General features: G+C 35.7%; 1 protein-coding gene across 6 annotated transcripts in view; it reads left to right on the top strand.

Annotated features, from left to right (window-relative positions):
* The first annotated feature begins 1431 nt into the window (after positions 1–1431).
* Positions 1432–25292, top strand: part of Hmgcll1 (3-hydroxy-3-methylglutaryl-CoA lyase like 1) — a 130566-nt gene continuing 106705 nt past the window's right edge. For all 6 annotated transcript variants that reach the window (XM_076860069.2, XM_076860071.2, XM_076860070.2 and 3 more), the window contains exon 1: positions 1432–1539. In XM_076860069.2, coding sequence (XP_076716184.2) covers positions 1432–1539 — 108 coding nt within the window. The remainder of the gene's footprint in view (positions 1540–25292) is intronic.

Consider the following 25292-nt stretch of genomic DNA (forward strand, 5'->3'; position numbering starts at 1 on the left):
AATAACAATGTTCAAGTAATCAGCAACCAAAGTTTTGGTGTTTTAGAAGGTTTTAGAGGTATCCAATAACTGCATGACTTCACCATAGCATTTCAGAGGATGCTCCAATCTAATCCACCCCTGGTCAAAGTTGTGAGGGTCTAAGATCTTATCTTCTGCCCCTTTTGGTGCTGTTTCACTGAAAAATCCTCTGAGCCCTCTTTTTACCAGTGGAAGTCTTACCACCACACAAGTGGTAATAATGTTTTTTTTAAAAAAAAATTCCGAATAGTAATTTCTTCTAAATTTATTTACACTATATTTTACAAGGTGATCTTTTGATACTTTTAGCGGGTTGTGGCAATGGTGTGTGCAGCAGTCTGCTTCCAGTTTATATTTGCTGCTGAAAACAGTAGGGCCAAGAGGAAACCCTGGTCATGGACACCTAGCTGGGTTTCCAAGAAACTCCAGATACCCTGCAAGGGACTATTCTTGACTGTATCTTTTCAGTTGCAGACTGCTCAGCGGACTCCGAAGTTTTATAGTGCAACAGTTCAAGTGTGCTTGGGCTAGTGAAGGGGGCTGGGGTGAGTGCAGGCAGTGTCAGCCCCAGAACCATCTTCCAAATTTCCCACTTTCTAAGGATTTCTCTTATTTTAAAGTCCCAAGAACATTTTTAAAGAATTTTCCTTTTGAATGGATCTGGGCTTCAATAACTTTGAGTCTTGATCCATATGTCTTAAAAAACATAATTCCATTTCAGCTTTTAACTAGCAGCACCAACATACTGATCATTTACTGACTCTTCCCTAATTTAGGACCTTCTGTCTTTTCTTCTTCATCAGACTGTTGTTATATATGTGTTTTAACCTTGTAAACTGCCTCAAGATTGTGAAGTAGTTTTGCTTTTTTTTTTTTTTTTTTTCCCCTTGGTCATAAAAAGTAAACTCAAATGAGCTAATGATGAAAAAAAAAATCTACACTGAGCTACACCATGTGTAGGAAAGAATAAACTCAACTGATACAAAAACGCATCCCTCCTTCCTTTCATTTAAGCCTGTTTCTTTCTATGTAAGATCTGAATTAGGTGAGAAGTGCGATAGGTGGGTATTGTGCTAATAGATACCGATAGCTCTGAGTGTACAGCCCTTAGGAAAAAGTGCCTTCCCTGAGCATCATCCAGCTCAGTACTTTGTTTCTGTTCTCTCCGGGTTCCCTGTGTCCAACGCAGCTACCTATCTTACCCCTGTCCCCTGCACAGTCTCTGGTTAGGGCATGCACTCCACGCTAGTCCGCGCCGCCGCAGTGCGCACCAGAGGCGCTGGGCTAGTGCTCACCGCCCGCGCACAGGAGGCGCGCTTACTAAGACTAGCGCAGTTTCCCAGCGCGGTGCCCGCCCCGCATCATCCTGCAGGCTCCCTCCCATCGCTGACTGCAGCCCCAGGCCCCGCCATGGGGAATGTGCCCTCCGCGGTGAAACACTGCCTCAGCTATCAGCAGCTTCTCCGAGAGCATCTCTGGATCGGGGATTCAGTGGCAGGGGCGCTCGACTCGGCGCAGGTACCACCTCGCGGCCTAGGGTGTCCCCACCCTCATGCACACTGCCAGATGGCCTCTCTCTTACCGACCTCTTAGTGCCCTCTTCTCCCTTTATGCCATCTCTGTGCCCCTTTTTGCGGCAGTCCTGCCTATTGGGCTGTGCCCCTTAAAAGGTTTCCCATCATCTCTGCTGTGAACAAGGATACTCGTTGCTACAGGTCAAACCCAGCAAAATCTCTATCCGTGACAATTTGCAGGTCATCTAAAGGAAATGATTATTTCTGTGTTTTCCTTGGACGGGACGCATTATCTAATGTAATTTAAATACACAGGCATTTTTTTTTCCAAGGACATTAACCTTATTCTAATTTCCCTCCTTAATATTGTGTAACAAAGATGACAAATGTGTCACAACATAAGGCAGAAAAAGAAATAAAGCCAACACAGAGGTTAGGAAGACATAGTAGGAAAATATTATCCATTGGATCATTAATTGTCCCTGATGTACCTATGCATCAACAAGCTCGAGCAATCTTGAATAAAAGTGTAAATAATGGCTATTGCAACTAAAATTTATTCCCACATTATTCCTGAAAGCCCATGTAAAGATAATAGTCTTTATCTACATAGTATCTACATAATAATGATTTAATACACTCTCAACAAAAGAATTAGATAAAGAAAAAGTATATAAATAAATTTACTTTTCCCTTAAAAAGCTTAAAATTTATAACTTCACAAAATGTTGAATAACAGCAATAATTGTGGATAAATATTAAAACATGTTAAAATGGAAGGACCCTAATCAGGGCTTAGGTATTATTATAATTTTTTTTATTTATATATAGGTGCTGAATACAAAAGTACTTCCAATTCATCTTGTGTACTAAATAATAACTGGTATTATTGTAATATTTTAGTGGACAAGCATCATTTTGCTACGTGGCATTAAATCAACCATTCTAATATTAATTTTTCTATAATGTTTTCTCAGTTTAGTAGAGCAATATGTGCAATTGTAATCTTTATAAGTAGGAATTTTGCAATTGTGGATTCATAAAAAGACTCTTCCTCATTCCTTAAAAGAGGGCCAGGGCCTTCTAACTCAAAACCTGTTGGTGTCAGTGGTAGAGGGGAGGGTGATCCTTGATCTCACAGGTTTACTGGTTTGTTTAATTTTGTTGAATTTTCCTATAGTCATCTTATATTCTGTTATTATTATTATTAGTAGTAGTAGTAGTATTAGTATTATTTTTGGTACCAGGGATTGAATCCAGGGGTACTTTTCCACTGAACCACACCCCTAGCTCTATTAAATTTTTGTTTTGAGATAGAATCTCGCTAACTGGTTTAGGGCCTTGATAAGTTGCTGAGGCTGGCTTTGAATTTGTGATCTTCCTGCCTCAGCCTCCTGAGCTGCTTGAATTATAAGCATGCACTATTGTGCCTAGCTCCTACATTCTGTTTTAAGCTTTCTATTATAACTTTGTTAACATTCTTAACTTCTCTGTTCAGTCTGCACGATATTCAGAAATTCTTCACATTTATTTCTCAAGTTTGAGACAATATGACTTGACTTTTATTGCTGATGAAACTTATATTTTCCTGTCTCCCTTTATGTTCTGATTTATGCATTTTGTGGGAAAGCCCACAACAAGGTAAAATTGATAAAGGATAAACTACTTTGGCTAAATAAATAAATGTCTACTTTGCCCTATTTGACACAGAAGCAATGCATTGACAATGACTAGGATTGCTGATGAAGAAATACTATGAAAGAAAAGGGATTCTGGGACTCCCATCAGCACAATGTAGACTTCTTGTTCCTCTATGCAGAAATAGCTAAACCCTCACTAAATATCTAAATATTTCCTTTTTACCCTCCAACCATTCTGCCAGGGAAACTCCTATGCATCCCAAGAATATAGTTTAAAAGTTACTTCTTTTGTCCAACTGTTTATGAATAATTTTCTTTTTGTCTCAATTCTGTTGAACTGTAAGTTTTTTTTTTTTTTTTTAATGTCTCTTATTTGAACTCAGAGCAGCACTGATACCTGACACTTGGCATTATCTCCTTCCCTGGCTTCTCTTGTAACAAACCTTTACTGCCTTAAGCCCTGCCTCTCTGTTCCTCAATCTCCCTGGCAGGCTGAGCGGCCTTTATTTGTCTGGTTCCTCATGAATTATCTGTATTTTTCCCAGAGCTTCTTAACCATGTTCAGAGTTTCACTTATTATTTGATTGTATGTGTCTTGCATATTTATATTCCCATCTTTCTCTTGAGCTGCAATCCTGATGTTCAACTACTCACTTGATATCACTACTTGAATCTCTCAAAAGCAATTAAAACTCGACATTTCCAAAATTGCATTCATGTTCTACTTCTTCCAGCCTTCAGCCTTCTGTAACATGCCCTACTGCAGGGAGGGCCATCACAATTCATTCAGTTATTCCAAGGTACAAACCAAAAGCTCCTTTTCCTTCATTTTCCTCACACCCAAGGAATCACAGAGCCCCGCAATTTTCCATGTTGAAATTCCTTCAAATGCACCTGATTTTCCAAGTTTGCTGCTACCACCAATTTTTATTATCATACATATGAATTATTGGATTGTTCAAGTTGTCTTTTATTTTCCATGCATCTCTCAGTCCACTGTCTATATAAATGAGAAATTGTCATTATTACAAATAGAATAATACTATCCCCCTATTTCACAGCCACCTTTCAATCATCATTTCTTTTGGAATGGACAACACATTTTTTTTTTTTAATGCACTCTCTGAAGCTTCTCTTTTCATTGCATCACTCACCAACATCATCTTAAACTATTCTCTCTTGTTCTTGCCACTTTAGCCACAGTGGCCTTCTTTGAGTTCTCCATAAATCATGTTTCTTTTGGAAACATGGTATTTGCTTGTTTTTCCCTCTCCTAGAAAAATTCTTTTCAACTAATTAGTTCCTATTCAACCTTCAACTATCAATCTGAATGTTACTTCCTCATGAAATATTTCCCAAACTCTCAAGGTCTGTAGTCTGTTTTATATTTTCATTGCCTAGTGATCTGTTTATTATGTATAATATGGCTTATATATCTGTTTTAGCATTATTTGATGTTTAATCTCCTGGCCAGACATTAAGTACAATAAGAGCAAGGAAACAATTCATCACTCCATTCTCAATACCTAATGGAGTATCTGGTTACAGATTTGATGTCCAAGAAGTACTCACTGAGGGAACAAATGACTGTTAAATCTTCTAGGCCATAAGCATCATATACTTCTGAAATTCTTAACATTTGTTCAGAGTCTAAAACTATGATTGGCACATTGTAGTACCATAATAAATATTTGTTAAATTGTTAAAATTAACAATCGTTAAATTAGTGAAAATAAATAAGAATTAGAACATGTAGAGTTTGCTCAAAGTGTAGATGGATATTGTCATTGTTTAAACTTTTCATTGCATAGAGATATTACCTTTCTTTATGTAGTCTGACCTTTATATTGCATAAAGTTTAGCAATTTAGAGTCCAGTAAAGGAAAGGCTTATTCTACCATGGGTCCATTAATTCACTTCTTTGGGTCAAAGTATATTTGCTAATGAAAATAGTTTTTCAGAAAATTCTCTTGATAGACTTAAGAGGTTAAATTTGCTCAATCTGTGCCTAAAACTATTTCTTAGGACCTGGTTTATTTTCCATACTTGTCTATACTTGTCTCTGTCAAAATGGGTATAATGAAGCTGGTTTAACTGGTTTGTTATAATATTTTGATTAAATTTCAGGTTCTTGGTTTAGTAATATCTCTTTGATTTTCAAGTACTGCTTAAACAGTAATGAATCTCCTCAATATTAATATACCTTGCTTCAACCACAACAACAAATTCCTAAGACCTAAATTCTAGCACAGTGTTTCAAACCTATTATATTTCTAAAAGTAAAATTTTAGATTATGTGATTAACTTTAGTGTTATTCACATTTAATTTTGATCCTTCATGTTTGCTGTCAGTAAAAATCATAATTCAAAGTATGAAATTTAACATGAATATATTATAATTTTGCTTAAATTTAATGAAAGAGCAATGTAATTATATACTTTTAGACTGCAACCTCGTAGCTGTTAGTAAATATATTAAGTACTTTATGGTTATTGGGGATCAATTTTAAGATAGGAACCAAACTACTATCCCATTGATTGTTTTTGTTTATTTCATACATTCTTTCTTCATTCACCCTTTTTATTTCTTTTTTTTTTTTTGGTATATTTTGAATACTTAAGTTTTAATATTTAGTTTTTCTCCTTCATTAGCATTTAGTTAAATGCTATTTGTACTATATTCTTAATTGCTAACTATATCAATACACTACCTAGATTTGTTAAAATATAATACAGGGCTGGGGTTGTGGCTCAAGTGGTAGTGTGCTTGCCTGGTATGCGCATGGCGCTGGGTTCCATCCTCAGCACCACATACAAATAAAGATGTTGTGTCCGCCGAAAACTAAAAAAAAATAAAATAAAATAAATATTAAAAAATTCTGTCTATCTTTAAAAAAATATAATACAAAGTAGTACTAATATAACATTAAAATGAAAATATAGCACATAAATTCCATTTACTGCCTTCTGCTTTTTATTTTTATTGTCATATATATTCATTCTCTATATGGTATATTTACAAAACATGTATTCAGTGAGTATCTATTTATATTTATGTGCATATTTCCTTTTCCTTTGCTTTTCCTTCATTTTTCATCTCTATTCTTACTTTCCTTCAACCATAAATATTTTCTTCAATGTTTTCTTTAGTAAAAAGCCTACTAGTGATTTCTTTCAGTTATTATTTGAAATAATACATGCACATGTGTATAACTACACACACAGATATATAAAATGTTCATAACTATAAATGAACATTCATATACACATATATCCTATATAAAGAACTAAAATACATGACAGCAGTACAAAGCTGAAAACAATAAAATTAGGTACTCTTCCTATTTTTTGTTTGATAATAGTGTACTTTTCATTTTCTTGTTTTGGTTTCTAAGTGTATAATATGATATGTCCAGGTTTAGTTTTCTTTCTATCTGCCTAGATAAGAGTTTGTAGCACTTCTTAGATCCATGACTTAATAGTTGTTGGCTTTCTTACATTAATTGTTATGTTCTGCAACATTTCTTTTTTCTTCATGGTCAATCTGAATATTTTCTTCTCACTTATATTTCCTTTCACTAATTCCCTTTTCAGCTTTGTCTAGTTTATTGGTAATCTATTTAATTTTTAATTTTAATTATTGTATATTGTATTTAAAGCATTTCTCTGAGATTTCTAATGCTAGACTTTACTTCTCTGTCACAACTCTATAGTATCATGATTTCTAAATATCTATCAGAATCACTTTAAATTCCATTGCTAACTTCAGTATCCAGGTTTTTAGTCAATCTGTCATATTTTCCCTCCTGTTATGCTTACTAAATTTAGATTGTATATTAGACATCTGGTATGAACTGTGACATGGTTTGAGGCTTTAAATGATACTGTCTTTCTCAAGAAAGATTTTTTTTTTTCTTTTTGGCAAGCTGTAAACATAGGTTTAATTATCTTAAACCAACCAAGTGCTTGGCTTGTATGAGGTTGGGTCTAATTTATTGGCTAAGGCTTGACTTTTCCCATTCACCGTTGCTTTTAGTTTGTAGCCTTTCAGATGTCCTAGTTAAAATCTGGGATTTTTACTAGAATCTCTGCTCCCTGATAGGAACTGAACTTAAAATATTGGCTACATGGAATGTTTGTAGAATATTAAAATCAGATTTAACATTTCCACAAACTGAAAAGTATCATTTCTTTATTATGAAAACTTTAAAATCTTTAATCTAGTTTTTGAAATGCACAGTTCATTATTGTTATCTGTAATCCTCTATTGTGCAACAACAGAACTTCTTGCAGTAACTGTAAGGTAGTACTGATTTTTCATCTCTTTTAATCTTATATTTTGCTTGGACACATTTTGCTCCTGGTTCACTTTCTCACTGCTTCCTCTATTTTCTGTACTTTATATCAGTTTATTCAAAAGTATCTTGTAGAAGGTTTGATTCTTTTGACTCTTACATATATATTTGTATCTGTTTTACATATTTTTTGAAGAGCTAGCAAAAAATAAACCTCTTCTACTGGGTTTGGCATGTGCATTTATCTATTATTTTGCTTTAAATGTATCTCTTAAAAGCTCTTTTCTGAGTACTCACCTTCCTAAGACAAGTTTACATTTCATTGTTTGCTGTAACTATGTGGATAGTTTTCCTATTTTATGCCTTATCTGTCATTGTCACTGACCTCTCTTCACATTTCTAATCTTTATGGCTTTTATCTTTTTGGTTTTACTTTATATTTAAATCAATACCATTGTTTGGAGCAAAAGATATATCTCAGACAATGAACTCATTCACCTTAAGAGAATTCTGTTTCATTTTTACACCATAATTCTTCAAATAACAGGTGCCAGGTCCATTGCTACTCTTAAGGCCTTCTTTGTTGCATTAAGACATTTGATGGCTGAGGGGAAAGAGTTCCATAGACTAGTGATACTGATTTGAGGTTCACGATTTAATGATAGAGTTGAAAGAATAGGTATTTGTGGCCTCCATAAACAATAAACATATATTGTTATGATCATGTGAATTAATGGCTACAATAGAGTAAATGTCCAGTGAATTTTACTAAAAAACAAATAGGGGGAGGGAAGTCCACCAGGACATCGGACGCACTGCAGAATGGTCTTGGTATTTGGGGTGAATGGGAACCATTGTGACCTAATTTTGAATGGCTTTGGAAAGTGAAAGGATTTAAATCATCAAGTAAGGAATTAGGACAATATGGCCAAATCACGAAAGTCCCAAAGGAGTAAGAGATTTTATCCGATAGAAGAAGTGAGGGTCTTTAATAAGTAATAGAAACTCAAGATACCATCCATACTTCCAGTCATGAGCAAGGGAGACTAAGCAGTCTATGCGTGATGGTTCCAAGAGAGGTGTTCCCCGCAGGAAAAATCAAAGCCTCATGTCAGGCCAGGAGATCATTAGAAATGTTGGATGGAGAGCCTGAAAGTGTGGTGTAGCTTGTTAAGTACAGAGCTGTGTTGCTAGTTACAAACATAACAAGATGCATATTAGCACAAAGGGAAAGGCAAAGAACGATGCAAGCAAAGTTCTACAGAAGGAGTAGATAATTATTGGAAATAATATATTGGGAGATAACTAAAGAGAATCTGTTCTTTTTAGATTATTTCACATTCTTTGGTGAAATAAGGTATGTTACCAAGAGAATGAGTCTCAGCAGTCTCATGGTGCCTGATTCTTTGACTGTCTCAGCATCAGCCAAGTCCTGGATTTATTCCATTTTAAGAGAAATCCTCATCTCTCTAACATGAGGATTCTAACATGAGATCTTGGTGCCACCTTTTATTAGAATTGATTTATATGCACTTTTGAAAAAAAGTTTTAGATCAAGGCAAGTCACATTTTGATTCCTGAAGGGAAATGTCTACCTTATGCATGCTGAGACCAAGGCCAGAAACCCTGGGCTTAGGAAGTTTGTTCCTTGATGTTTTATAAAAGCTATAGCGATTTGTATTCTCCTCATTTTTTATTTCTTAATCAGTTAAGATTTGTTATTTTGTGTGAGTTTCCTATTCTAAGGATTTTTATAACTGTACAGCTACTACTATTTAATTCTCAATATATTCCAGGTACTACACAGTTACTTAACATGCAATAACTCATTTAATCCTCACAATAATACATTTTAAAGATTTAGTAAATGTGGCCCAGAAAGTTTAAATAACTTGCTTATGGCAAGCAGCTAGTAAAAAAGCAGAGCTAGGATTTGAACTCAGGCAGCTCTGATTCCAGAGCCTGTAGCATTCACCACTACTCCAGTGCTTTCTTTTTTGATGACAGGAATCACCTGAGGTGTTTATTAAATATGCTGGAAATTCTGATTCAGCTGCTCTGAGTTGGAATCCAACTGTCTTTGTTTTTACTTCACCCATTTGTGGAAAACACTGTGCTGGATGCTGCTGCCATCCTCTACCCTTGTATCTGCTGTCGGAGTCTGCTGTCATATCATGTTTCCTCTCATCTGTCTTTCCAGAACTCCTGGCTCCTGCCCATGAGAAAAAAAAGAAAAAGAAAAAAAAAAAAAAAAAGACTGCTGTGAGTTTTGACTTCCCCTCTGTCCTCTTTGAGGTTGAGACTAGAGTTCAGCCTGGAATAGAATTGCATTGGATACAAGAGGAAAAACAACTTGGTTTCCAATAAATTTCCTGTTCCCTTCAATCTTCAATACTTTCTGTCCTTGGATTTCTGTTGGCTCCTGTGTTCCTTGCTTTCTCTTATTCCAGCTGGCTTTCACATCCTTCCCTCCCCCCTACTCTGTGCTCTTGTTTTTTTCATTAGCTCTGAGCTCCTCCAAGTTTTCTGGCTTTCTTTATGCTTATTCACTCTGTGCTGTAACTTTCCCTGACCCTTTCTTCTCTCCTCTTCTACCCCCTTGCACATATAACTTTTAGTTCTGTTTCTTTTTATTACCCCTAATCAACCAAGGAGCTAGACTGCATGGACCCATAACTTTATGGGTCACTGTCATATAACACATGGTCTTTAAAAGAGATAAAACAAAATGATATATTAAAGAACTATCACTTAAACAGAAAAAAAATGCTTACTCCAAAGTGATTGTCCAGCCTGCTTGAAGCCTTAATAAGAAAAGCAATGTTTAGAATACTATCTTCCTACCACTTTTCTGACTACTGTTAACCTAAATGGGTAATGCAATTACTGCCCAGGTGAGCTGAATTTAACTTCTGGAAATACTTTGTTTGGTTGACAGTATACTTAAAATGTAGGTCTCTACAAATGTCCTTAAAACAGGTCTTGCCCTCTCTCTTCATGTACCAGGCTGTCTTAGACATCAAGGTAACCCTTCTGTGCTCACGATTAGCTTTTTTTATCCTTAATGGACAGTGACATGGGACTATTTGAGTAAGGTCATCTAGGACATTTCTGAATATTGGCATATTTTTCAACAATGGAGAACTTAAACATAATCATTTACCAGGCAAGAAACTGTTTTTAAATCACCAGGAGTTTGCCATCTTAGTGATCAGAATTCAGATGAAGGTAAATACTCAAGTGTTTTAAATTTCTTCTCTTGGATCTAACCGTGTTTGTAAGTCAACTCATATGCTATTTTCTTACAGAGACAATTTTGGGGAGGGAATCTTATTCCCAATATATTCGTTCTGAAACCAGGCTTTATATGAAAAGAATTATACATGAAGGTGACTTTTAGAATTATCATGTTCATGGATGTTTATAATTTTTAACTGTTATTTTTTATATAATTTACACGAATGCCAAGTAATAAGATTAGTGATTAGAAAGGCTTTCTTAAAAAAAAATACATAAACAAGGCTGTGAGTGTAGTGTAATGGTAGAGCATTTTCCTAGCATGTGTGAGGTCCTGGGTTCAATTCCCAGCAACACACACACACACACACACACACACACACACACACACACACACACAGCTATGGTTATTTGGCAATGATGAAGGGACTAGAGCTATGTTAGGCACATGGTTTTGATAGGAGGAGCTGGGTGGTGAGGACCATTATGGGAAGTATGCAGAGTGTTAGGGCAAATAAAGCCAGTAGAGCTTCTATCCCAAGGACATTGCCTTGGATACATTTTTATTCTTCATTCCTATGTTTCTTCAAAAGTTAATTTTTTTCCCATTCTGCTTTTTATTTGAGTCATTTTTTCCTCTACAATTCTTTATTGCAATTAACCTAAAAGCACAAAGCTATAAACCTGTTTTAATCCAGTGCATGGGAAGATAGTGAAAAGAAGAGCAGTCTTTGTGGGAGAGGTGAATTTGAGGGTCAAATGAGATTTGGATAGGTAGAAGGTATTTCTGGTCAGAATAACCAGATTGAAGATTTATGTACAGGATTAATAGAGTGGAATCATGAAGAATTATTCCTTCAAATACACATACACATACACACACACACACACACACACACACACAAACACACAGAGTATGTATATGTGCAGAGAGATCAATCTCTGTGTACATTCATCTATCTAATCTACCATCTCTTAATAAAGTTTAAAGCTCCATAATCTTAAAAGTTGCTGCATTATTTTTTTTTCAATTTGATTTGAGGATTGATGCTAGTTCACTTTTTGTAAGTGTTGAAACTGTGTTTCTCTTGTATCCTTCACCTTTCCTCTGCCAACCCTAGTTATTATACAGTGCTAGTAGAGCCACCCTTGTTATCCCTACCAAATACGGCTAAACAGATTGGAGTATCTCTTTATTAAGTGTATGAAAGTTGTATGGATGGATTGAGGGCTCAGCTATATTTTATGTTCCTTTTTGTTATCCAGAGAATGTAAATATTTATACTGTTATTAAATGCTTGTTCAAGTGAAGAGTTGCATATGATAAATATAGCAAACATCCATGATACCTACATCAGTTGGGTTTAGCCAACTCAACTGCCTTTTAATTGACAAAAATATATGGATTTAATTTCATGAAAAGTATTATTGCCATTATCATTATGGTGCTGAGAATCCAAGGATTGTTTTTAGAGTATTAGCATCAGTAGTTTTAGTTCTTTATTATTTTTCATGTTGGACTATAATGTCCATTTTGAAATCCTGGTACTCCAGAGAGTTAAAAAATCTTTTCCTTTTTTTTTTTTTTTTTTTTTTGCTACCCGGGTAAATGTCAGAGAAATTAAAATCTAGCTTTTAAATCATTTCCCATATCTGTGCTTCTATTGGGTTAATTCACACAGTGCACAATGTGCATCTTCAGGACTCTCCATTTTACAGGAGTAGAAATGCCAAGGGGTATAATGATCCCCTTGGGTTTAAGCAGCTTCTCTGTTGCAGTGTCTAAGCTATGGTCTCTGGTTTTGGATTCAGTATTTGAATTTGGTCTCCCACTGATAGTGAGCGCGTCAAATGTCACCTTCAGCTTGTAACTTTCCAAGTCATGCTTCCTTGGATTTGTGAAGTAAGGGAAATACAGATGGCAGGAAACTTCGACTATATAAAAACTTCTTTAATGCAAGTTTTACTCTATGAAATCAGCATTTCAGAAAGTCTTTTTGGTGAACGTTATTAACAAGCAATGGGGTCTAGGAAGCTTGGCAAACACTGAGGCAGGAAACCCCAAAGAGAACATGTCTGTCAGACGTCTTTCCTTTTGGGGTTTCCTTCCAAATGTTTTTGGATTTTAAAGGAAGTAGAGTGGCTCTTTGCCACCACGTTCCTACATCTGTAACCCACTGGGTGTACAGAGTCTGGCGTTCACTTTTAAATTCTTCACTCAATCTGTATTTATTTTGCTGTGAAATAGAAGCTGATCATAGGTTAATATCAGAGTCAAAATATGAATCTTATTTTTGTTAGACACAATTTCTACTTTTTTGAGAATTTTGATGTAAGGGCCGAGAATTTTCTAATTTTTTTTTAAAGGATATGGGACAGTTCTAATCTTACATTTTACAGAAAGTTGTGGACCTGGTCAGATGTTAAAACTGAGAGTAATTTGGTACTCTCTTTGCCTAGATTTTAGGGTTGTGTTCAAAAGATATTTCCAAGTCCTTTGGAGAAACAGATGTAGTTATTCAGGGTTTCACTCGTGAATGTCTGTGATCACTTAACCCCCATTCCCTTATGACAAGATTTTAATATTTAATTTTATATAATTCTGCTGAATGGATGCTTTAGCAAATATTGAAAGGAAAAGTTGAACTAGAGGAGATGGTTCATAAAGCTAACAGAAATACTCATCCCCAGAGAATAGATCTCTTAGATATGAAGAAAGTATACAGATGTTGACTTTTTAATGTGAAAGTTATAGCAATAATTTATTAAATAGAGTGTCAATTGTTTGTCTTAATCAAAATGCATTATTTAGGGGAAGTAAGAGTATTTTGTCATACTTGCTCCAGATTTGCAACTGCCTTGTCACATGGAACAAATCAAAGAATGTATACGATGCAAAATGCCGTTAACTGTTAATACAATATTATTAGGGAGAATTTTAGAAATAACATAATCATAATAATATCAACTACTCTTTATCAGATAACAAACTTATTTCTGAACTCTTTTAGTTCTGCAAAGACCATCTTGTCATTCTCACTTTCAAAATGAGGAAAGGGAAGTTCAGAGTTGGTGGTTCATTACCTAGACACTCACCTGTTGGAGGTACTGAACTTGAATCTATGTCAGGTTCCAAAGTCTGTATTTTTTTCCCCACATCATGCCAGTCTATCAACCAGTAGGAACTTCAGTTATAAGAAAAAAAAAATAGTACTCATATTAAAATAATTTTTTTTTCTTTTAACATACTAGTGAAGTTCTAGATGAAGTGATTAGTTTAAGGAGTCAGACTGAAGTCCTTTACAAATGCTTAGGATGTTGTAGCCCATGTTCCATTTTTAATTCATTTTGAGACCAGCATTTGTAACCTAAGATGGAAGGAACACAAATAAATCACCTCTATTTTGACACAGATTATTCCAACTTATTCAAATGATCCCACAGTTCCTTGTAACCTTTCATGACTTTCTTCTTTTATCCTTTAGATGTTACTCTACCAACTCTCCTTCTCTCTCCACCCACAGGCAAATAGCTTTATAGGATATTTCTGTTACATACATCTTCAGTAAGTAACTTAAACTTGGGAAAAGTACAGTTGACTCAAAGTCATCAAGAAAAGTCAGATTATATTAAATATATTGTTGCATTTATACCAGATATTGAGCATGTAGACTTCTTCATATGCATGTTGAAAATTCCCCCCAAAAAAACTTCTTTTGGAAAAATCTATTGGTTTCACTTTAACCATGGAATATTCTTATCCCTAAGAGGCCATCCAAAACCATAATGTATAGAGCAAAACCACACCATAGTGAAGTAAATGGAATAAGAAAGGTTTTATTCACCTTACAGGTACAGAAGTACTATTGTGATATTTTGAATTGTCTTTATTAATCAGACATTAGTAACGTGAAGCATAGAAAACAATAGTTTTCAGTCATTTGTCACTAAAATATAAAAGTAAGACAATAAAACAAATTGTTCATGATTGATTATAGAATAAAAAAATATAATATCTGAGAAAGAAAATACAATGACAAGACAGTTATTCTAAAACATGCAACCATTCCCTGAGATAAAAACTTCAGTGTACTTCCACATGGAAAATGAGGAGATGTAGGAACTCCAAGCCAATCAAAGAGTGAAGAACAATGCACTGTCATGACCCTTTGCTGTCCTTCCATTTCTGCTCAGTATTTCTAGAAACTGCTGAAAATGCAGAATGTCAGGACAGCCAGGAGTTCCTTATACCCTATTTCAATAGCTTCATATTTGTCTTCTCCAAAGAAGCAGCTGTCTGTGATACCACACCATGGTCCTCACAGGAAGCCACAGCCCTTAATACTTGCTCCATGTTGTATAAAGGCAAGAGCAGGAGAAGCCAAGCCACCTCTTCTCAAGCTATTAGGAAGGGAGAATAAAAATATGAGCCTTATTATTATTTTATTGTTAATTCCTACTTAGCTAGTTTTGATATAATCACATGTAAAACTTGGTACTGGCTTATTTAGTTACTCAGACTTCATGTTAAATTTCTTCTGTCTTCAAATTCCTAGTGTAGTTGGAGACATTTTCTTTTAATCAGTAGGGACAGTAGAAAGTGGACACTGAGAACATTTCCATTAAGTTTAAAATATATAAAATGGGCTGACATATGCTGTGAAATAATGATATTTTATAAATTCTCAGGAAGTAAAAAAATAAGTCTGGAAAATTAAATTTATGCATAAACAATAAAGTATAATTTTATATGCAATGGAAATTACAGGAACTGAAAATTAGAAAAAATAACATACAGTTTTGTTGTTTGTATTACTGTTGTGGCAGAGCATAATTACATTTGGTCTATAGGGTGTGTGTTTTATATTTTACATTTTGGTTTCAATATTCCCCCTCCCTAGCACATATCAATACCATTTAGATCACTAATTTATAAATTGAAAGTTATCAGCAACTAAAAATTTGAACACTGTTCAAGTGTTCATAAATTTTAATTGCTCTAGTTTTCATAAGGAAAGTACAAAACTAAAGCAACTAATGACTCATAAAACCAGAGAAATTTATGGCTCATAAATTTTTTCTTATAAATATGAATTTATTAACATATATCTCCACTGAAATTGATACCATTACATCTGACCTTTGAGAGTGTGTGAATGCCTTCTTGTATGTAGATTTATGTTTATGAATATATGTATGTGTATATTTGTCACTGTTCCATCAATAGTGATATATCAAAGCATATTTTAGTTTTAGAGTTACAGCACTCAGGGAAAATATTGAGTTGACTATTCTGTAAATCCTGTAACATTTGAGAACATCTGTGTATGAGATCAATATAGTAAGAACTGAGAGGGACCACTGAAAATAGGGTGGGTAGGAGAAGGCATTGTTTGGATGGAATCTCTTTGTGCTTGCTGTGTCTGTTCCATCTGTTCTGTAGTTGATGGCTTAACCTATTTATCCGTCATTTGTGAGTGTCCTGTAACTTCAAAACATTATTTCAAATAAGCTTTCAAATAATAATTTTAAGTTACTTGATTTGTTATTAAAGGACTTTAGATGATAGGAGCTACTTTCATCATTTTTTGACCAATTCTGTGTAAGACAACCATTGATACTTCAATCTCTTTCTTCCACATGAATTGAACAGATTCCTAAAGACAGGGGTGTGGAGGAGGCAAATGATTGTGAGACTTTCCCTGAACTATCATTTCCCATTCCTTCAAAGTCTTCAGCATTAAAAATAGTGAATATGTGTGTATGTTCGTGTGTGTGTGTGTGTGTGTCTTTCTTTCAGTACCCTCTAATATATGTAGATGCTCCTAGTATTGATTTATAAAACATCACTAGAAATTTAAAGAGGGAAAGAAGAAAAATGTTGAAATGACTTGTGAACTTTGTAAGAAGAAATTAGAAACTTTTATTGCAACTGTGCAATTAGAATAATACTGATATAAAAATTGGAATCTAAATGTTTAAGCAGTGCTACATTATATTGATAGAGGAATTTTATTGCTTTTCCAGTTAATGGTGATGGACTGTTATTTAAACATAATCATACAAAATTTTTTAAAAAATGGATTAAGCCAGAACTCTAGTACTCAAACTGTGGTCCTCAGATCATCAGCACCACCACCATCTGTGAGCTGATTAGAAATGCAAATTCATGGACCCAGACTGACCTAATGAATCATTATCTCTGGAGATGATCCCAGGAAGCTGCTTTAACAAGTTCTACAGGGGATTCAAATTTGAGAACCACTGATCTAAAAAGCCCATGACTAAAGGCTATTATGATGTATACAGGAAACAGCTGGGAATTAGGAGGCTGTTTGTAGGGGCCTTATTTTCTTATTTCTTAAAAGGAAGTTTCACTAACAGATTGTAGGACAAATAAGATAGAAGTTTTATAATATAACATAATTTAGTTATGTTCAGAGTTGTTATTAATGTCAACATCTTCTGGTAAAACTTACATACTATTTGCTTAGAGTAAACAGTTTATGTAGGATGTTTTAGTTTATTTGATAAATTAAATAATAACTGATGAAATCAACTATTTACATACAGAATAAAATTAAACTTTTTAAATAACCTGATAAATTGTGCAGAGATTGATTTCCCCAACAGAGATTTAGTTTACTTAATTGGAAGGTACAAAGACTAATAAGTCACTGCGTGTACCTGTTTGTTAACTATTTCTTTGAGGGAAAATTGCTATGGGTCACTATGGTTCATTTTTTAATAGAAATCGAAAAGAAGAACATTGATTTATTGCCTAAGATGGCTGATAAAGATTGCATCCAACTTTAGCAGAACTGTGCAAAATTTTTTCTTTGTTTTGATGTTTCAGTCTGCAGATGTTAGCTGTGTGGGTTTTTTTTTTTTTTTTTTTTTTTTTTTGTGTGTGTGTGTGTGAGGAAATAATGGTGTTAGCTATGAGTTTTCTTGGAAAGAAAGAGCTTAAAAGCTTTGGAGTGCTGGGATCGCAGTCTGTACAGCCAAATGAACGTGGATGGAATGTTAGGTGAAGTCCATGGGGAGCCATTCAACAGCAGCATCTGGAAGGAAACAATAAGTGACTGGAGGGTTTACTTTTCAGGCAAATGATTAAGAGGTGATTAAATGAAGGTGTTAGGATGTGAGGGAGGGAAGGAAGCACTGAAGGTGTATATATAATATGGAACGGAGGGATTATGGAAAAGACTTAGCAGAATGAACTGTAGATCACAGCTGAACTTATAAAAAAATGGAATTGGAATTTGGACAGCACAGCTTGTAGGTATCACATGAAACAGAACATGAGATTCACATAATACAGAACACGCCGGGAAGTACTTTTTTGGAACAGTGAAGGACAGTGATGATGTCTAGTTATTCAGAGCCACTGGAAATCATTTCTTAGAGCTGGAAAGACATCCTGCTATTACAACTTTATAGTCTTACTCCAATTATATTGGCCCTACTTTAAAGTCCTAAGAAAGCTCTGGGCTTTGGAAATGGAAATCCAAGGCTTTGATCAAATGAATGGTTTTGGTTTAGCAGTTTGATACTAACTCGTTCATAATGCAGCAGTGTTGCTTTAAATTACTTTGAACAAATATTTCTTTTTACTCTACTTATGAATAATCATGTCTTCCTGCCTACTCTCAGTTGTGAATGAATTTACTCAATTAAGGAATAGAAAAAATAAATAACTAAACGAATTTCCCTGTTTAGTTTAGAATAAGTGATAAAGAACTATTTTTTCTCCCCCAAAAGGCTCATATTTGTTCTTAACAACAAAATCGAGTTTACCTCTGAATACGAATCTTCCTGGTGATACACATTTGAGCATCTTGGGAAAGTTGAAATTTAGAGAGAAAGAAGTAAAGCAGCTTCGTGGAAACCAATGTCCACATCTGGCCATGGTCATCTTTCCCAATGGTCACTTAGAGGCCCTTTCTTTCATGGGTGGAGATTTCATAAACACGATGATCATCCACTACACACATAAGAACTATATTTCATTAGCTGACATGCCTCAATTCTGTTACACAAAACCCCACATTTAGAATAATTGCAGGTGATTTCTGGCTCAAGTCTAGCAGGATCCAGACTCTTCCTTGTTGTGTCGCTGTTGTTCTCTAGGTCCTTTTTGTTTAGCTTGTTTAGCTGGAGGATAGAAAAAGAGACCATAAGAAGACACATTCACTTTTTACCATTTCAAAAAGTAACATGATTTTGCTTCATTCCTTATCCAGAAATCCCTTTTATAGTCAACTCCAGATATGAGGGCACATGAGAGTGTGGTCTAACCCTGTTCATGGCAGTCTGTGCCATAAAGATTTAACCTTCCTGCCAAATCTTCAGGCAGTTATTTACATTTAAGAAAATGTAAATCTAAGTGGGCATATGCAGGGACATACTGGGCAAGTTAAATAGAGGGCTATATACATAGTATTTGCTTCACAATACAGCTTTTTAGAGCAAAATTCTTTTTTTTTTTTTTTTTTTTTGGTGGTGGTGGTGGGGACTTCTGTTTTTGAAACAATAAGTCTCATTTAAATCTTTTAAAATAATTCTCTGTATGCTCCACCTCTCCAGTGCATATCTGTTTCAGTGATGGTTTCCCTAGATGGCTCGAAGAAGTCAAAACCTAAGGAATTCCATACTGCTAAAATGTTCCTTAGGATTGGTTCCATTCATAGGTTAAATGTATGAAAATGCCTGCCTGCCCTTAATGTTTTTCTGGGCTATTTTGGAGTGAAGATAGCATTTGTATAACAAAGATCAGCCAGGCATGGTGGTGCATGCCTATAATCCCAGCACCTCAGGAGGCTGAGGCAGGAGGATTGCAAGTTGAAAGCCAGCCCCAGCAACTCAGTGAAGCCCTAAGAAACTGAGATGCTGCCTAAAAAAAAAAAAAAAAAAAAAAAAAAGATAATTAAGATCATAATCCTGACTAGATTAGGAACAGGGTCAGTTAAATTTTGATGAGATTTAGGAAGGAACAGTCAGGATACTTCTGCTGATGGTAGACCCAGAGAGAGATAGAAGGAAAAAAATTCACTTTGAAAAACAGAGTTGAAAACAAGGCTTCTTTTTTAGCATGATTTCATAGCTTTCCCTGTATGTAACATTTCTCTGGAAATGCAGATTTATAAAAACTTGGAAACTAGACAAAGCTCAATCTCTAGGGCAGCCTACATGTTGGAATTAAGGTACTGTTGAAGGGATGGATTTTTCTAAGTATGATTGTTCTTGGTCATCATATTCACGAACAATGGAGGAATTGTGGGTAGAGGCAATGGCCTTGTTCTGCCAATATGAAAGCTCTGTTTTTTTGTAGGAATAGAATGGATGTGTAATATAATTAAACATGCATTCCTTCAAATTATATTTTGTAATAAATTTAATTAGGATTATTATGTAATTTATGGTCAAAGTCAAGACACTTTGAGAGTAAAAGGAGATAATATTATTTGTCCTAGTACAATAGGTATGGGCCAGGACCACTTTCAAATGAAAAGCTTATGACAGTGATTCAAAGAACAATAACCCTTCAAAGTATTTAATGGCCCTTACTTTTTAAGAAGCTTTCATCCTTATCCTCAACTTACAGTTTAAATTTAATTCTGTGTTAAATAAAAATCGACAGAAACACTAATCTGAATAAGCATCCCTTAACATATTTAAGTTATAAAATTGCCTGTTAGTTGTCTATGGCCAAGATGAAATATTTCTAGTACTTTTAAGCCTTGCTCGTCCATCCTGCAAGCTGCTGCTTTAATCATTTTGTGGACCCTTTTTAAGTTCTTTTTGTCTTTGTAACGGGTGCCTGATACAAGACTGGGTTCTCTAAACATGGTTTCCAGCTCAATCCTGAGGAAGGCAGGAGTATTTCAGATTGCGCCCAATACACGAAACTTATCTATGCATTCTGTTGCTGCCTTGTTGAGCCAGAGGATAGAAAGTTGTAGAATGAATTAGGCAGTCTTTAAGTATAGGATGCACATTTCGGTGCTGAATGGGCACCAGCTGTACTCTGCACAGGCAATGTGATTTATTGCTTAGCACTTTACTCCCCTGTATATGGAGAACATTTAAGCAGAGCTAGATTTAGACTTACATGGAAGGAACAAATACACACGTGAGGTGATTTAAGAAGGATCAGAAATTCAGCGGCCCCAGACCACCCCTCATCAGTCTGCTCACATTCCCAACATTAGAGACACCTCTGGGGTTCAAGATATGTTGTCTCTAAAATGAAATAGGCCACCTGGAAAGGAAATAATAATAAAGCCAGTAGCAACCTCATCAGCTGGGTACAGAGCCCTAAGGAAACAAAACACACATTTTAATTAGAATTGGGGCCAGGAAAGGTCAGTGTGTCAGAAAGTGAAGCCAGGTGAGGAGTCAGTGAGTTAGCAGCAATCTAGAAATTACTGACTGTGGAGCTGGAGTTGATGATGGCAGGTTCTGCCAGGGAACACGGAAGTGCTGCCAGGCTCCCTGAGATGGAGTAATTTGTTATGGTTGGCCTGGGGTTAGATGTGGCAGGCAGTGAGACAAAGGTAAGTGCCCTGCTTTAGAAGCGCATCCCTTAAAGTGATAAACAAGTTAAACACAACCATATGCTAGAAAACAGTGATTGGAAAAAAAAAGGTGTTTTTTCCCCCACATATTTTTGATGCATTACAATTATACATAATGGTGAGATTTGTTGTCACATGTTCATATCTGCAAACAATATAGTAATATAACATGGTCAATATCATTTCACAGTATTTCCTCTTTCCTTTCCCTCCTCTGTGCCTCTGGTCCCTTTTCTCTACTTTACAGATCTCCATTGGAAAAAAAGTCTCTGTATAAAGATATTTAGTATAAATCAGCATTCGTAGGTGAGATATCAGTTTTGAGACCTTGCAAGTAAAATGGAGAAAGCAAAATATTGGTATCGTTTGGGTGATTGATTCTCACTTTATAAAGTGTGAGGCAGCTTCCTGGAGGAAAGAATTTAGTTGTGCTCTGGGGCAAGGTAGGAAAGAGTTTAATGGAGATGCAGGTTTTGAATAAATTTAACAACTTGCTTTTTCTTACATTTGGGAGTATTTCCTTTTTGTAAGTATTCTGTCTACACATTTTACATTGTTGAACTTTTAGGGGAAATCAGGATGTAAGGTACACATCTGCCCTGCTCTGCCTGAGAGTTAGGAGATTTACTCTGACATGGTTAAAAGTTATTGTCCTCTCAGGGCCTCCTCTTGCCCTCTTTGCCCAAATTATTCTCATCCAAGCTTCCATTATCGCTCATTGGAGTTTCCATAACCTCCTAATTTTGTGGTCTCTGTGTTTCCATTCATCAGGTCCAAATACCATCCCTTCAGTCTATTTCCAAGATAATAGCTAGAGTAAGCCCAAACAAATGAACCTCAGATCATATCTTTCCTCTATTCCAAAGCACTCCCGTGGCTTTCCATCTGCCTGGGAATAAAAAATCTTTACCTGAGCCCTCTTTGTACCTTGCATCCTGATTTTTCAATTACTTTAGCCTTTGGTTGCTTTTTCTCTATTTAACTCTGGCCTTCAGGCACTTCCTAGAACAGTTATTACACTGGGCACATTTCCTCCAGTTGACCGGGAGAATGTTGCCCTGGCTGATCTCTTGACTAACAGGATGTTCCACAATATATTTGTCCAGCTTGGCACACCTCCCCACCACCCACCTCTCTTTTTTTCTTTTCTTGAACTGTAACTTCTGATATAAAACTATAGCATGTCTTCTATTGTCTTCTCTCCCCTTTCCTTGATTTCTTTTTATTCATAACACTTATCCCTGTGTATTTTAATTATTGCCTTTTAGGGGGCGGTGGTACCAGAGATTGAACTCAGGGGCACTTGGCCCCTGAGACACATCCCAAGCCCTATTTTGTATTTTATTTAGAGATAGGTTCTCACAGAATTGCTTAACACCTCACTTTTGCTGAGGCTGGCTTTGAACTCTCAATTCTCCTGTTAGCCTCCTGAGCCACTGGGATTACAGGCGTGCACCACCGTACCTGGCAAATCATTGCCTTTTAATTTTGCTATTGTGTATAAATTTCACGAAGACAGGACCTTTGATCTGTCCTGCTGTATGCCAGGTACCAATGCCCATCTAATAAATGAATTTAAAAAACCCAAGATTTTAGATACAAAATTTCACAGAACCCCTTGTCATTGCTGCTTACAATAATCACAGTATTTCCCCTTCTGATTTAGAAAACTCCCAGATGATCCTGAATATTGGTAAGTATTTGGACCTGTAGGGTCAATAATTTTGATATATTGTGTCCAGTAAGACTAATATTAAGGTTCAACTCACCCCAGCCAACTCAGGAGAACCTGCACAACAGACACATGTATATTCTTTCAGGTGTTGGGACTTCTTAATCCTTCAGAAATGGAATGGTGTTCAGCTAACCATCCTTTTGTAGAAGCTTCTTTCCATTCGAATTGTTTTTAAAGGCTTCTTTTAGACAATTAATGTACATATAATGATTCTAGATGTTTTTCTCCAAAGTATCAGGGAGCATTATGTGTAGTAGAATTTTGTTGGTTTTCAAATATATAACATGAATGTGAACATATTCCATTATATGACTGATAGAAAGTGTTTACTAAGCATGTTCTATATACCCACCTCAGCATAATAAAGACTAAGGGTATCAGAGAGTAGAGAGAAATTTTATTCTTGTTTGTGGGGTTGTTGTTGCTGTTGCTGAATTATTATTATTATTATTATTTTACACAGAAATTTTAGGGAGTAGAACCACTAAAGGAAATGAGCCACAGAGATATGGGTGGGAAGAACAGCCCAGCAGAGGAAATTAAAATGCTCAAGTGTTCAAGTAAGTGCAAAGAATTTGGAGTGACTAGAGCAAAGGTGAAGGACAATTAAAATAGTCTGTCAGACAATAATAAGGTATAAGATCATGGAGGGCATTTGTATTAATCATTTTTTGTCACTGTGACAAAATACCTTAGAAAAGTAGCTTACAGGAGAATAGATTTATTTTGGCTTATGGTTTCAATCCATGGTTCCTGGGTCCTTTGCTTTGGGTATGAAGTGAAACAGATCGTCATGGCTGAAAGATTTGGTGGAGAACAGCTGCTAACCCCATGGCAGTCCTAAAGCAGAGGGAAAGGTGGGGAGGGGGAAGAAAAAAAAAAAAGAAAGAAAGAAAGGTCCAGGGACGAGAACAACATCTATCCTTAAGGACTCCAACCTGTGGAACTGTGGGGAGGTAGTAGAAACTTGAGGAGTTTGGTCCACAGGTTGGAGTCCAGGCCTGTAGCACATGGGCTTTGGGGGAACATTTTAGATCCAAGCCACAACAACCTCCAATGCCATGACAAAGACCAAAGACTTTTGATTTTTTACTGAGGAAAATGGAAAGTTGTGGAAATTGTATTGAATGGAAGAGTGATGTATCTGGGAATGTTTCAAAGTAGTATCAGGCTGCTGGGTGCTTTGGAAAGGAAATGGTAGGAGTAGAAGCTGAGAGAATACTTAGCATGTTCTTTGGAATAATCCAGGTTAGAAGTGATTATTTCCAAGATAGATTTTGATCTGCTGATATAATATAGAGTGTCAGAGAGAGAAAGAGAGAGGAGTCAGGGTGAATCTTCATGTGGGCTTTAACAATTTAAAGAAAAATGTGGATTTCCCCGGAGGTGGGGAACCTTTGGGAAGAAAGATTATAAAGAATGGACTGTCAGTTTTACACAGAACCTTTCGACCTAGACAAGAAGACCCTCTGGCTCTGGGCATCATGCCTAAAGGACCTCACGTATTGGCATAGCTTCTTCAAAATTGTTCACATCCCCTCCACTGCTTGGAGTGTTCTAAATATATTTCATTACCCTTATAATTTGTCCCATATGACGAAGTTTCTGAAAATTTCTGATGTATTTCGAGGTCACAATTTTTTCCTGTAACATTACCGAGTGTCAAATGGAATAATTGGTGTACCCCAAGAATGATAAAATGACTAACTGGGTTATTTAGAGGCTTTGTGAAGTCTCTTTAGTCAAAAAGTCTCTTTGGTCAAAGATGTGGGTCAACTCTCATGTTGTGGTATGAGCGTCGAACAATCTGCTAGCTGCATATCACAAGAAGATCTGCATCTAAAAAAAATATAGATCTTCTCTTGGTTGTAAAGCTGAAAGGAACATCCCTGAGGTGAAAGGAGAAATTAAAATCTAGCTTGAGAAGAGGACATGGGCTTTTTTATAGTACTCTTGTCTTTGAGTATGTGATGCCAATCAGAATTATTAATGTATTTAATTTGCCTTTTAAATTAGTATTTTTTTCCATAAAAACATTTTCAACAAGTAAATAGCTGTGACTTCTGCATTCGTTTATAGCATTATTCAGCCAGGTTTTGAATATGAGCTCTCATTTTTCCTGACATTAGAGTGAGTACCCCTCTGTTGCCTTTCACAAGTTCAAACTGAGGTTGACATTGCCAAGTGGAACAGGATGGGTGGAGTTGATGGTGTCAGCACTGGAGGTGGATAAAATTGTTGGCAAGTTCCAGAATGGGGGATAATGTCTC

This window comes from Callospermophilus lateralis, chromosome 6 (assembly GCF_048772815.1).
Source record: "Callospermophilus lateralis isolate mCalLat2 chromosome 6, mCalLat2.hap1, whole genome shotgun sequence".
Taxonomy (NCBI): domain Eukaryota; kingdom Metazoa; phylum Chordata; class Mammalia; order Rodentia; family Sciuridae; genus Callospermophilus; species Callospermophilus lateralis.